General features: G+C 40.9%; 1 protein-coding gene across 1 annotated transcript in view; it reads left to right on the top strand.

Moving 5' to 3' along the window:
- The first annotated feature begins 1,466 nt into the window (after nucleotides 1-1,466).
- Nucleotides 1,467-15,806, top strand: part of LOC139480332 (trissin receptor-like) — a 56,877-nt gene continuing 42,537 nt past the window's right edge. The window contains exons 1-2 of the mRNA XM_071263394.1: nucleotides 1,467-1,515; nucleotides 13,881-14,345. Coding sequence (XP_071119495.1) covers nucleotides 14,180-14,345 — 166 coding nt within the window. The 5' untranslated portion in view covers nucleotides 1,467-1,515; nucleotides 13,881-14,179. The remainder of the gene's footprint in view (nucleotides 1,516-13,880; nucleotides 14,346-15,806) is intronic.

The raw sequence follows: 15,806 nt of genomic DNA on the forward strand, positions 1-15,806 counted from the left end.
GACTGGATTTAGTCGCCTCGTACAACGAGTAAAAGGTTGCTGAGGACCTATATTTACATCCGGGGTATTCAGGTTCATGTTTGTCAGCAGCAATCCATGTTTGTGGTAATATTCGATGAAGAAGAAGGTTTAGTGGTCACCATACGTTGTCTGACTGTTTATGTCTAACGTATTCCGACAGAATGGATTAACAACTTCGGATCGAGTGGTCAGGTTCTGTGACTTGGCGCATTGCGTATCATCGTAGCCGAGGGCGTGGAACGTTGCTCCTGCTATCAACCACTGATTTACGTGGCCCATGCTTTTGTATTGATTGTTGCGGCGAAAACCACCATTCACTCCCACACCCTTCATATTGAAATATTACTGGTCTCTTAGTTTGAAACCAATATTTGAAAGAAAGTCATTTGGGTGACCTTTGAAACCAAACGGTTATAGGCGGTAATGATGATGTCGTTTTCTTAAAAGAATTACTATCAGGTGAAATTTATAAATCTGTCCATTTTGTCATGACGGTCACGTGAAACATTATGCAAATGGTATTCTTAGGATGCTTCTATTTACAGTGCGTAATCCTGATTGATGTGCGTTGGGATCTCGACCGTATTTGACGTAAAAAGCGTCCAGAGCGCTCTCAAAATTAGAAATATAAACAGAGTTAAAAAGATCGTAAATTTCGTGCTTTATGCTGACAGCCTGAAATGTTTACATACGACCGATATATTTTTCCAGAATTTAATTGCCCATAATTAAGGGTGCATATAACACACGAGTGCGTATTATACACGAATAAATGAGTCTTGTGTATATTGATCAATCGGAAAGGGTGCTGATTGAGATTGTTCACTAGCCAATACATTAGCAAATATCGCCGTGGGCGTTTATCAGAGCGGGGCGCGTATTACGTTGAATACGGTAATGTTCCATTTACTCTCCAAAAATAGATTGCATTTTTTATTGTTATTATTATTGGAAAATACTCAATACGTTCAAACAATTAAAATAATCGTTAGAAGTACAATAATTGCACAAAGGATCAAAGTTACACCTTATGTAGTCCTACACCGTTTGTTGTGCGTCTATTCCAATTGGTTGTATCCTTACGATTTACAAATCAAACCATGTTCAATTTCCACAGTTGCCCCATACACTATTAGTGTTTATTATAATTTCTTGTAGCTACTAATTTGATTTAAATCAGAAAGGCAACAATTACATGTTGGCGCCCTGTTTTAAGGTAGCAACGTATATACACTTGCACGTAGCACCATGGCACAATCGTCGAGACCCCCCCTGACTAATTGAGTCCAAAGAACAACCACATCTACTGGTCGTTAGTGGAGCAATCCTAGGAAAGTCCCCGGTCCTGTGACACTCGAGTATTTAGATCCCAGGCCATTCGCGAGCAGAGTTTGCTCAGCCCATGTCTAAATCGATCGAAGGCTGGGCATAGATTGGCTTTGACAAGACTTTAGCGTCAGTGCATCTGGACATTCTGGAGGCTCTGGACGTTAGGTAAGTTCATCCCAGCTTTACCTTTCTCCAAATCAGGTATTTAATAGAGTAGCAAATATTTGACGTGTTCCTTCTACGACTTGTATGCCGTGTCATGATAGAATGTGCGATGAATCTCTTTTGACTTGCTTTGGTATTTTACATGTAGAACAACCTTCAGGAATCCGTAGAAGAAGGTTTTTAATTTACAGTTGATCTGTAATAACCTTATTAGATTTGAATCGAAATAAAACAACGAAATCAAAATGCATTCAGTATTCTTCTACTTTGCCGTTAAGAGAATTTGGTAGATAGCTTTCTTCGGATTAAACTTGGAGTGTGTAATTATGTGTTATGACAAGAATTCGGAAATCATTTAATACTTGGAACTGACTTTGAAGTCTTTAATGGGAACAAATAGGACGATTATCATACAATTTAATGTGTGCATACTGCAGTTTAACAAAGTATTAAGCTTTTTATTTTGATTTATTATTAAGCAGTCACACGAAGACAATCAAGTGCAAAGGATATTGTAGCATGACCATCACAATTTTTTGGTCCCATTTGAGTGAGTGAGTATGGTTTTACGCCGCTTTTAGCAATATTCCAGCAATATCACGGCGGGGGACACCAGAAATGGGCTTCACACATTGTACCCATGTCGGGAATCGAACCCGGATCTTCGGCGTGACGAGCGAACGCTTTAACCTCTAGGCTACCCGACCGCCCCTGGTCCCATTTGGAGGTCTAATGAGCGAAAGTACGTTCGTGATAAAAACCTTTACGTCGACAACAATATCACGTTCTTTCTTTGATCAAGGGAAGTGTCCCAAGAGTAAGACTGTTGTTGCGTTACCTATAAAGACGCTTCCTTCATCATGAAACCTTTACACAGGCTGAAGGAATAACAAAACAAATCGTCCTACATACGCACAGTAAAGCAGCAGTATAATCATTCAGTATCGTCCGCCTTTCTTTACATACTCGATATCCGATACATACTAGGGAAGTAACATGTGACACTGTATGTTCACATCGTTACGTTACTACAGCATTTCTGTATAAAGAAGCTACGTATCTGCATTCACATTAATTCGTTTGTAGCATACTCTCATATTGAAAGGATGATAGGGTATTCTAAAGGGTGACTAAAGTGTTCGTTTGTCACGCAGGTGGCCCGGGTTCGATTTCCCCCATGGGTACAATGTGGGAAGCTCATTCTGGTGTCCCTTGAGTGATATTGCTGGAATGTTGCAAAACTCTGCGTAAAACCATACTCATTCACTCAGTCACGTTGCAAATTGCTTTATTCAGAACACAATACCCAACTTTTAAAATGTCTTATTTGAAATTATATATATTTTTTTCAGATAATAGAACACTATTTCCTCATTCACTGTTTCATTCATTCATAGTACCGTGATATTACTGAAGTAGTTTTTTATCAAAACGTTAAACGTCTAAGGCCTGCTTTCTGCGTCATTTGGTCTTTCCTCCTTACCAAGCCGACACGCCGTGATATCATCGAAATACTATTCAAAGCGGCGTAAAACCAAACGTAAAAGTGCTTGTGACAAAACCGGTATGTAGTTCCTTTTGCAAAATTAATCCTATTGAAACGATCCTGGTATTTTTATCTGTACGCATATGTTCACCCTTGTTCAGATGTGTTTGTTTATATGTTTTATTGCATAACAACTCGCGTCCTCCCTCGAACAAACTATAATCCCTCTCTTGAAGCATTAGAGAAGGAAATGGTAGCGGTAGGAATACATTCATCAGGGTAATCCTTCACTCAAATCTGTCCCAAGCCGTTCATGGTGAGAGCCAGTTATCTGTAAATGACCTTTAGCTAGTATCGTCAGACCTGGCCCCGCAGGGAAGCAAATGGTTTTGATTCCTTTGGATTCAGATGAAATACATTGTTACATTATTAATACTGTTGTTGTCATGCCGCGTGTTGGCCTTGATCCTTCTGTATTCTGTAATAACGTAGTTAACGTCGATTTAAGAGGGTTAAATTATTTTAATTGGATGTTTGTCTTAACTTTCTATAACCTTACTTTTGGCGATAGTCAATGTCAATAGCTGACAAATATTACATTGCAATGGGCATGCCTGATAGATGCGTTTATGGATGAGTTGTTTGTGTGAACGCATGAGCAAGAAGATAAAAGATTGGAGATTTCTAGTTCGTGGTAACATACACGAACAGATGATTGCCAGTTCAAGCTTAAAGTCATGGTAGCACACATAATAGCAGAAGTTAAGGCCAAGGTCAAGATTACATACACAATAGCATGATCAAGGAAAACGGTTCAGTAAGAAAGTGTTACATAACGTTCCATTATTGAGTTGGGTGAATACGTGTCGTAGTCGAGCAATATGTGTCGTTGACAGTATGCATTTGCTGCCGATATGCGCGTTTGGAGTAACATAAAAATATCCTTAATTACTAATTCATACATACTTGATGTATGAAGACGTGTCAAGAAGATATTAGGGGTTTCCTAATCTGTCCAGTCAATTTCGTGTTAATTAGATCGCAGGTCGGAGGGAGATAAAGCAACAGATCAGATCCAGGTTATCAATATACATTATATTGTTCTTAAAAGAATTACTACAACAATAGCCTTTTGGATTTTTATTAATAGTGCGTTAGATTTCTTAAAGTAGGGACAGATTTAGACTGCGATATTCATATAATGTATTTCATTTTCTTTCATTTTGAATTCGTTTGTTGTTTACCGCCGCACTCAGCAATATTACAGCTATATTACGGCGGCCTATGAATAATCGAATCTGGACCAGATATGCCAGGGATTGATGTTATGGACCGTTGAAATCGTTTGATCAAGCTTCAATGCCTCAGGAAAGCCTTAAAAAGTTCCAAATTTTGACGCATGAGTGAAAATTATTATGGTTGATGGAATTCCCTATTTTGACTCCGTGTTTGTTTAAGGTGAACCATTGCATGGTTTTCGTGGCAGGTGTCACCGGTGTCGCTCAACTTCTCGCTAACACCTGGTATCATCACTATTTGTTATTGATTCATAAACAGATACTCATAACATAGTCGTAATGGTACAATCGACTCTACGTTTAGATTTCAGAGAACGCATTTCATTACATCGGAAGGAGCTATCTATGCTTGTAGTAATAATAATAATAATAATAATAATATAATAATAGATCCCACCACCCTCGTTCTTCCCTCAATCGCTTATATTTTACCAATTATACTGGGAGGGCGTGGTTTGATTAACGTGGAGGCTCTGTATTGTGCACTTTTACACACAATTACTTGTCTAATGATCCTCTTGTGAAGCATGTCAGGACTCATGAAAACAAGGCATTCCACAGTTTTCTTAAACAAGCCAAGTATGTGGGACATAATCTCAATGTTAATGTTAATTTTGTTGTTAGTTGTGTACTGCTGAACGGTACAGACATGAGTGTCAACCAAGCGAAGTGCCATATCCAATCGGCCCAGACTCAGTTCTTCAAGCAGAGGCTATCTGAACGACCACTGTATCGAGTTATGAGCAGTGTGTTGAGAAGATCAGCAACTCTGCAGAGTCCTTCGCTTGGATGAAGTCAGCTGGTCTGAAAAATGAGACAGAAGGTTTTTTTGTTTGCTGCTCAGAACCAGTCACTTCCCACTCGAAACCGTGTGTGATTTTGCATCCAAATTTAAATATGAAATGTAGATTATGCAATGGATTTAATGAGACTGTACAACATATTGTCAGTGGGGCCCAGCTTTGGCATAAACACAATATGTAAAGCGACATGATGGGAGTGGCTTGATCATTTATTACCGTTTGAACCATGCTTGTGGTTTTGACACAGAGGTCCACCCATGGTACATAGAATATGTAGCGGGCGTTAGGGAAAATGATAAATACAAAATTGTTTGGAATAGGCTCGTATACAGCCTCCGACGTGTCCAGGCCAACAAACCTAATCTTGTCCTTTTTGATAAATCAAATTAAATCATTTATATTGTTAAATTTACTGTCGATTTTACACTAACGTGATTGGCAGGAGTCAGGAAAAAACATGGCAAATATGCGGACCTCGCTTTCGAAATGTCACGCTTACATCCCAAGTACTAGGTTGTCCGACTCCCCATTGTTTTCAGCGCCCTAGGTTTGGTCCCTCCCAATCTGTTGACTGATAGTGGGAGAGTATCCAGATTTACTACCAGGAATACAGCCCTTCTGACAATCTGGGTAATGCAGAAGACTGCAGTGTTGGGGAGTCTTCACATTCTCCGAAAGGTTCTGGCTTGGTTTGACTAGGCAGCGCATCCTGGGAGAAGTCCCATTCGCTGTCTGGGCTGCGTGTAGAGGAGGCAAGGGCCCAGCTGAGCTGATGATGAGCCTAACCAGCCTGATTGTGCCAAGATCACCCAAACCCTCTTTGCTGCATTTTTTAATAATAACAATCTTTTGACTGACATTTGGAGAGTAGCCGGGTTTGCTACCAGGAATACAGCCCTTCTGACAATCTGGGTAATACAGAAGGCTGCAGTGTTGGGGAGTCTTCACATTCTCCGAAAGGTTCATGCTTGGTTTGACTAGGCAGCGCATCCTGGGAGAAGTCCCATTCGCTGTCTGGGCTGCGTGTAGAGGAGGCAAGGGCCCAGCTGAGCTGATGATGAGCCTAACCAGCCTGATTGTGTCAGGATCACCCAAACCCTCTTTGCTGCATTTTTTAATAATAACAATCTTTTGACTGACATTTGGAGAGTACCCGGGTTTGCTACCATGAATACAGCCCTTCTGACAATCTGGGTAATACAGAAGGCTGCAGTGTTGGGGAGTCTTCACTTTCTCCGAAAAGTTCTGGATGGGTTTGACTCGGCAGCACATCCTGGGAGAAGCCCCGTTCACTGTCTAGGCTGCATGTAGAGGAAGCAAGGGCCCTGAGCTGATGATGAGCCTAACCAGTCTGACTGTGCCAGGATCACCCAAACCCTCTTTGCTGCATTTTTTATTTTAAGTACCCGAGTTTGCTACCATGAATACAGCCCTTCTGACAATCTGGGTAATGCAGAAGGCTTCAGTGTTGGTGAATCTTCACATTCTCCGAAATGTTCTGGGTGAGTTTGACTAGTCCCATTCGCTGTCTGGGCTGCGTGTGGAAGGGGCAAGGGCCCTGAACTGATGATGAGCCTAACCATCCTAACTGTGCCACGATCATCCGAACCTTCTTTGCTGCATTGTTTCATAATTATTTATTCGTAAATAATAATAGTTACTATTATGGTTTATATGGACATGCGCAAAGCGTTACACTATTATTACCCCAGTCAATGGATCACTGCGGCAGATTTCATTCTCAGCCCCCTGTACTGCAACGAACCCTTCGACAAGGTCCAACCAACAATTCTGCATGTGTAAACAAAGTACAAAGGGGATTGCCGCCAACTTGTATGTGCTACGATTATACGAGCCACACGCTGTCACACATTCATTAGCTTTTGGGTCTCCTGCATCCTTCCCATTCTGATGACAAAGTCGATAACAGTAGCCATCCAGACATTCTTAGCCTGCAGGCGACATCTGTACATAGCTTAATTAGCCTGATATTGAAACATGAGGATTCCTTTTTTAAACAAACAGTTATTGTTACTACAAAATGAAGAGCAAATTGCAACAGATCCAGAAATAATTGTTCACACTGCAAAGGTTGCGGCATCATTTGAAACCTTGACGGATGGAACGTCAGCGCACGACGAATAGGCCAGAGACTGAAATTGTTACCTCGTTGATTTCAGAGTAAGAAAGTTGGTTCGCGCTTTCTAATAAATCTCAAATACGACATCTTGTTGGATTTAGGATCCGTTACCTAACCCAAATGTTTGGTCGATCAAGGCTAAGCTCTGCCCATGGAACTGATGTCATTACACGAGTCAATCCATCTCAGACAAGTAACACGCTCTTTCATCAGCCCTAACGACGCCGACGTTTGAGGTTTGTTTTCAATATCTGCGTATTCCTGGCTTTCCTAGAAATCACGTTGAAGCGTACAAAGGTGTCTAAAATAGAAGTTAAAGTCCAAATTAATTTGTGCAACATTAATGAACAAATCAATGACTACCATCTTGTTTTAACTATGATTTAATGATTAAAGCGTAGACAAAAGGTACAACCCATTAGATTTTAAAATGTTACAACAATTTCTTATTATCAGAAGACATTAGGCACAACTGACATTTTCTTTCAGCTTGGATATATTTACAGAGTATATTCTCAAGGACAGGCTCTCATTAGCAGTTGAATAAGACATACTTAATTAGCCTCTGTGAAATTGAGAGAGCACATGTGTCTGTAGTGTAAACGAATGACACAACGTTTCTTGATGGTAATGTTAGATGAAGTGGGCGCCGTTTCACAAAGCTCTCTTAGCTTACGCCTGTCACGACTTTAGTGGATCTTACATTGACTCATTGACTGCGTATTTCCCAGGGCCCCGTTTCAATAAAGTCACCTCTGCGCTAAAACTACGTAACTCACTACTCAAAAATAGGGCGCAGCTATGGTCTGTGGAGCCATAACGTGATTACGCGATGTAATCGGTTTTGAAGGCCAGGTCTCGTTTCACAACGTTTGTTTGTTGTTATTATTAAACGCCAGCAGTCAGCAATATTCCAGGTGTATGACGGTGGTCAGTAAATGCTCGATCTGATTAACACCTATCTACGTAATAGCATGCGTCAACCAAGTCAGAGATATTGACCACACGATACCGTTAGTCGCCTCTTACGACCTACTCGTAGTCTTGACACTGTCGTAAGTTTGTTCACATTTTTATGTGAGATGGGCAGGTCTTGGTCCTATTATATTTGTGTAGCCCGATTTTGAAAAAGATATTTCAATGTAACAAGGTTCAGGAAGTGGTGTCATCATCCTACCCGATCTGTGTTATACTAAATAACTTGTAAAGATTTTACAAAACTAATCCACGCACGCTTATGCCGTATACTTTGTAACGCAGAACAGGTACCTTATGATATTACGAATATTTTATCAGCAATTGAATGTTGGTCCGACGTGAAATACGTAGCGGACACAATTACTGGCGTCACATAAAAATATATTGTTTAAGCAGTTTTGCCTCTTTTACTTAACACACATACGAATATGTATAATCGTTAGACATTGTCCTGTTTAATTAACGTTGTGGCAACTGACCTACTTTCTTGATTAGTACAGGAAAGTACGTAGACTAATGAAAGCAATAGATTTGTGCTGAATATTGACTTATTCCTTCCCACGTATTCTATGCTACCATTAAGGCAGACTATTTTCGACCATGGTCTATGATGTTTCACGATAACATTTATCTTCTCATTGGAATGTCAATATAACAGAAACATTATAAGTATCATTTACAGATTAAAATATAAAATGCAACAAAGATGGTATGGGTGATCCTGGCACAGTATGGGTGGTTAGGCTCATCATCAGCTCGGGGCCCTGGCCCAGACAGCGAATGGGACTTCTCTCAGGATGCGCTGCCTAGTCAAACCAAGCCAGAACTTTTCGGAGAATGTGACGACTCCCCAACACTGCAGCCTTCTGCATTACCCAGATTGTCAGAAGGGCTGTATTCCTGGTAGCAAACCCGGGTACTCTCCCATGTGGCAGTCAACAGATTGGGAGGTACCAAACCTAAGGCACCGAGAACAATGGGGAGTCGGACAAGTTGGTACTTGGGATGCAATCGTGACATTTCAAAAGCGAGGTCGGCATATGTGCCATGTTTTTCGTCAATCTTGTCAATCACATCAGTGTCAAAGGGGACAGAAAATTCAATGATATAAATGAGTTCATTGGATTTATAAAAAAGGACAAGATCAGGTCTTTTGGCCTGGATACGTCTAAGGCTGTAAATGGGCCTATTCCAAAGGATTTTGTATTTATCATTTTCCATGACGCCCTCAACATATTCCGGGTCGTTCCATTGGTGGACCTCTGTATCATCCACTGACAATGTGTTGAACAGTCTCATTAAATTCATTACATACTCGACATTTCATATTTACATTTAGATGCAAAATCACACACAGACGGTTTCGAGTGGGAAGTGACTCGCCCTGAGCAGCAAACAGAAAACCCTCTGTCTCTGCGGGATTGTTGGTCTTCTCAACATACTGCACATAACACGATACAGTGGTCGTTCAGATAGCCTCTGCTTGAAGAACTGAGTTTGGGCCGATTTGATATGGCACTTCGCTTGGATGACACTCATGTCTGTACCGTTCAGCAGTTCAGAACTATCAACGAAATCAACACCGACATTGAGATTGTGCCCCACATCCTTGGCTCGTTTTAGGAAACTGTGGCAGTTTTGACATGCTTCACAAGAGGATCAACAGACAAATAAATGTGTGCAAAAGTACACAAAACAATTCTATCATGAAGAGCCCCAACGTTAATCAAACCACGTCCTCCAATAATGATTGGTAAATATAAGCGATTGAGGGAAGAGCGAGGGTGGTGGGATCTATTGTCTGACATGATTCTTCGTTTGAGGGTGTCAATATCCTGAATTTCTTGTTTCGTCCAATCAACAATACCACAAGAATATGAAAGGACGGGTTCAGCATAAGCATTTGTGTCTTTTACTTTATTGCAAGCGTTCAGCTCTGAACTCCAGATTTTCTTAAGTCTACATTTGTACTTTGCCCGTAGAAATGGAGTTTGTACCTAATCTGCATCCCTAAGTACGTATAGTCCTGACCTTCCACGAGATGGTCAATAACTCCTCATCCGAGTAAGGTGACTGATCCTCCCTCTTCTACCTTGCCACGTTTCAGATGAAGAATGTTGCATTTGTCGAGTCCAAAAGACATGCCGATATCATTAGAAAAGTAATCGACAAGGTGAATCTGCGAGTGGATCATTCATTGGCAATAAGTTCAAGGCCATCCATGTAAAGGAGGTGACAGGGATGTTGGGGATCTGTGCTGAGGAGGTCCAGGATGATAACCTTCCTCTTTGCTAAGCAAAAAGCTTAAAGGATTTACTGACAAGCAGAAAAGCAAAGGGCTAAAATAATCGCCCTGAAATATTCCTCTTCTGATAGAAATGGGTTCCGAAGTCACCACCTGCCCCTTCGAATACATCTCATGTTGAGTTGACAAGCCATTCAATAAACACTTGAGTAAAACAAGTACTCGCTCGGGGAGGTCAATACATTCAGTGGCCTCAAAATTCATTCGTGAGGTACAGAATCATAAGCTTTCCTGTAGTCTATCCAACACATTGAGAGGTTACGATGGTAAGTTTAAGCCTCTTCAAGGATCATTTTCGGAAGTAGTAGTTGATCCTTACAACCCCAACATCCCTTTCTAATTATAACTCCTATTTGCTCCATGTAAATAATGTCATTGGATGCGCAGTATGATGACACAATTTCTGTAAGACACCCTGTAAATATTTGGTTTTCAGACAAGTGAGTGAGTGAGTGAGTGAGTGAGTATGGTTTTACGCCGCTTTTAGCAATAGTCCAGCAATATCACGGTGGGGGAGACTAGAAATGGGCTTCACGTATAGTACCCATGTGGGGAATCGAACCCGGGTCTTCGGCGTGTCGAGCGAACGCTTTAACCACTAGGCTACCCCACCGCCCCTTCAGACAAGTAATAGGGCGGAAGTTTTGGGGATCAGTCAAATCACCTTGCTTTGGGAGAAGTATTGTTCGACCCTTGCACAACCAAGGCGGAACATCCCCTGTATCCACAAGAGAATTAAGACAATGAAGTCCTGATGTTGTAAAGTAAAGAAACAGTTTCCAAAACCGGTTTCGAATACCATCAGGTCCTAGCGCCGTATTAGATTTAGACTTTTTAATCACATTTTTCAGGCAATCAGGTGTAATGAAACACAACAATGGTGATTTTCCCATTTTCCCTTACACAATCATTATATTCCTCTACCCATGGTTCCTCGCGGTTACAGATGCCAGGTGTAGACCACAACTGTTTCCAAAACCTTTCACAGGAATCCATGGTGGGTCTTTTCCCATCACTGCCATTGGATGTATTTAGTTTTTGTTTTTATTAGGTTTAAACCATTTGTTTTGTCTGATGAAATTATGTTTCTTGTCCCACTTTCTTTTTCTTTTTGGCCAAACCTTATTATTATTATCAATATGTTTACCGTGAAATTCTTATGGTTATTTATAGCTTATAAGTAGATATACATCTACCTAAATCAATAAATACTTTTCAAAAAGAGAGTTGATGATAGATATATGGCAACCGGCCTGTTTCACGACAAACATTGCAAGATAAAGTTGGATGTGGTACTCTACTACGCCCTTGAATCAATACATGTGAAACACATGACGCTCTTGACTTCGACTTATTTGAAAAGAAACACTAAACGTACGAGTGAGTGACATTCTTTACTTTTTCGTCTCTTCATATTCTGAACGTTATTGAATTGTATCGTCTGTTATGACAGTAATATACTTCACAATTCCTCGAGCTTCGCCCTAAATCAGATTAAACTCCCTTTCAATGAAAAAGTAGAAGCTGTGACAGCGTTTTATCTGAAACTCACTTTTTTCAAAGACAGATCAGGGGACTGTAAATACTCTGTTATAGACGGACATTCATATTTGAAGAAAAAAGTAAAATATTACGAAATTCTTATGAACAATTAAAACCTAACATTATATTGAGGTACCCTCCAGGCAATAACATGTGAACATATGTTCAAGGGGATTGGTATAATATGATAGCACAACATACCGCAGATTTGGCTTCTTAGGTGCAAAAAGAATTTGAGAAACGAGAATATTCAATCTATCTGATGTCACTGAAATTGAACATACATGTACACTGACTGAACCGTAGCTTATTTCGATCATGTTTCCTGTCCAAAATGTATTTTCACGCTTTGAATAACAAAATATTTTGACTATCGCATGTTCCGTGTGTGTTTCAGGTTAACAGTTGACTTGCCTCTGCGTGTAGTTGTGACGGGTGCCACCGGTGGGTCAGGGTACGCTCACCTTTCAGTGAAAACCTGGTACCACTATTGGATATTAACTCAGAAACACATGTTCATGATGTAGTCGGTACAATAAACACTGCCAAAAGCAGAGATTTCTTGTGTATATGCAAAGGGTTTTATCGCTTTTATTTGAATAGTATGAACCTGCATCTTTTACATATATCCGATAGTATCAGTATTTACATGGCTTTTGTATTGTCGTGCAATTATACTTATGTACATACGATGGTTGCAAAATATGCATGAGGATTTATGTACGTTTATCGTAAATTGTTCAATGCCATTGGAGACTAAAAGTCAGAAAACAGAGAACGCGTTTTTCGCCTCGTCCTCAGGCAAGAGCGTTAACTGACTTTCAAGTCCAGTTTCCACCCTTGCCGAACAAATCTGGAATTCCTGGGCTCGATCGTAGCGCCACCAGTTTTGTTTGTTTATTTGTTATTTATCGCCGCACTCCGCAATATTCCAGCTATATGACGTCGGTCTGTAAAATAATGGAGTCTGGACCAGACAATCCAGTGATTGACATACGTTAGTTAACTCTCGGGAAGATGCACATGTACGTGTATTTACTAGTATTTACTAGTTGTGAGACGGACGTGTATGCCATCACTCTCCAATGTAACACATGCATGGCTGAATACCACGCGTTTTGGCCTTTGACAAATATCCTTACAAAGAAGAGGATTAGAACGCCATGGTCAGTCCAGAAGATTTGAGGGTTTCGAGCCCAGTTCACATCATGGAGCTCTTGAAAGGCATTTACAAGTGGTACACATAAGGAAGAGAATTTATGAATGTCAATTTCTTACTTACTCCTTCATTCGCCAGAATCAGTGTCAAATAGCGGTGGTCCCTGGTGTTTGCGAAACTGTGAGCGTATCCTGCCCCAAGAAACTAAACGCATGTTCACATTTGCTTTGAATTGTTACCTCATTTAACATTTCCACACAAACATCTCAGCTCTTTGAATAAACCATTTACGTACATCATTAAATAATACTTACGACCTCAATCTCAGTTTAGTCTACGTTGACCTTTCCGAGCCAATAATACATACGTCCTTCACAGCTTAATAATGTCATATGTCATGATTGCAGAGCCGTTTCAAAAGTACATACTTATACATAATGTATATATGAGACTATTCGCGGCTCAATGCTTACATATCGCTCATCTTTTGCAGCTCGGTCTGGTTTCTAAATGGTATTAAGTAAAGGTGCGTCCGTGTCAACCCTAATCTAGAAGCTGGCTCAAGCGATCTTCAACATATTTCGTTAGGATTACACAACAGGGTGACACCATGACATTTTAATATTTTAATATGACTACTTTCATCTCTTTCAGCCTCCACCTTTGGAAATGTCATCTGGTACCGACAGTCTGACAAGTATCTTAGGGTGGGTACAGACCAATGAGAAGAATTAACAAGAACGCTGTCATTTTGTGTGTGGAGGATTCCAGGAATTAAATCTTTTTGCATATCTAGTTTTAGAATAAGGTGAAGTAATCTCCGGCTATTTGTGACAAAATTGGAAGTGGAGACGTTGCTACGACGTACCTGGACCTATGGCGGAAAGGTTTCAGAAGCATCCGTGACTTGGCTATCGTTTAAGAAATTATAGACGTTGAGGGGTTTTGAATTTATGAAAATGGATTTCATAAAGAATTACAGTTTCCCCAATGGGTCATATGGGAATGTTAACTTTTCCTTCATGCCAAGGCAGAATTTTGTTAACCCTCTATCGGACACAAGTATGAGAATTCTCTTCATCGCAATCTACGCCTTTGTCTTCATATGCTGTTTCTTTGGTAAGTATTTCCGGAATTCACCTTTATTTTGAGCCTGTTGTTTCGGTAGATTATTTTAAAATAGTGTGAAGGTTTCATCCTGAATGAAACAATTCGATCAGCTTGGTGTCCGAGATTACCATGTGTCGATCATAAAGGGTTCCGATATGATGGTTAGGCATATTGGTTATGGTTGACATTCTAGGTACATGTTTCGTCTTTTAATGCTAAATATCTCTCAAATCAGTATCTTCAGCTTGATAACTTATTAGAATTGGATTTATCTTAGTCTTATCAAAATATTTTTCAAAGTAACGTTCGCCTCCGTGCTCTCGTGGTAAAGCGTCTGTCCCCGGAAAGCGGAAGGTCCGGGGTTTGATCCCTGGCCGCGTCATACCACAAGACGTTTAAGGATGGTACTTGTTGTTAAAGTGGTGGGCAGAAGAACTAACACGTGGCGGGGAGAGCCTTGAAGACGAACCCCGTCCAGGAAGGCCTCTCTCGTCAGCAGCACAAGAAATAATCCAGAGAATCTACGATATGGTGATGACCGATCGACAAATGACTGAGGGTCATAATGCTCGTTCAGCAGGCATTTCCAAAGATGCTCGCAGGCATTTCCCAAGAGACAAGCATGTACATCCCACTATCACAGAAACTTTGGCAATGAAAAAATAATAGTTCCTTCGGTTCCAAAGCTCCTAACATCTGACTAAACACGCACCTGGCACATGCTAAGCTAGCTGATGCAGAATGGTTTTTGCAACGATTTTAGACCATGAGTGCAACCTGGGTACCTGGGTTCACTACTCTAAACAACACTGAAAACAGTGAAAGCATTTGACATCACCACCGCGAAAGAAGGCAAACACTTCCATGTTATGACATGCTGAGGGTCATGGTGGACTACCATCCAAAAAGATCAGACAAATCAAGCAGCATTTTATGCTGTACTTTTGAAGCACTTACGGGATGAAATTTAAACAGGTGGAAATCAGTGAAAAGGTGTGCTCTCCAACCAGGACAAGTCGCCAGTGCTCACGCACATCAGTGTTGCATGGCTACTATTCACGAGTGTTTCTTTGAACCCCTTCAGCCACCTGATCTGGCTCCGTCAGACTTCCATCTGTTCCTTAACATAAAGAAAGCTCGAGCCTATTTCCACCACTCCAAAGATGAGGGCATAGCAGTCGTGGAGAACCTATTGAACAGCCAGGAGAAGGACTTCTACGAAACTTGGATAAACTCCCTCCAACACCATTGGCAAAAGTGTATCAATGTGGAAGGGGATTGATGTTGAAATAACTTTAATGTCTTTAAGGGGGCACGGGTGGCCCAGTCGTCTGAGGCGCCGCGATTCGCTTTGTGGAGTTCGTCCCTTGGGCACGCCAGAAACCTATGATTGTGGGTTCGAATCCCGTTTCGCCCCGATTATGTTTCTATGTTTGTCAGCACCATACCCGTGCTCGTGGGTTTCACCGT

Source organism: Haliotis cracherodii, unplaced genomic scaffold (assembly GCF_022045235.1).
Source record: "Haliotis cracherodii isolate W230 unplaced genomic scaffold, xgHalCrac1.p SCAF_4, whole genome shotgun sequence".
Taxonomy (NCBI): Eukaryota; Metazoa; Mollusca; class Gastropoda; order Lepetellida; family Haliotidae; genus Haliotis; species Haliotis cracherodii.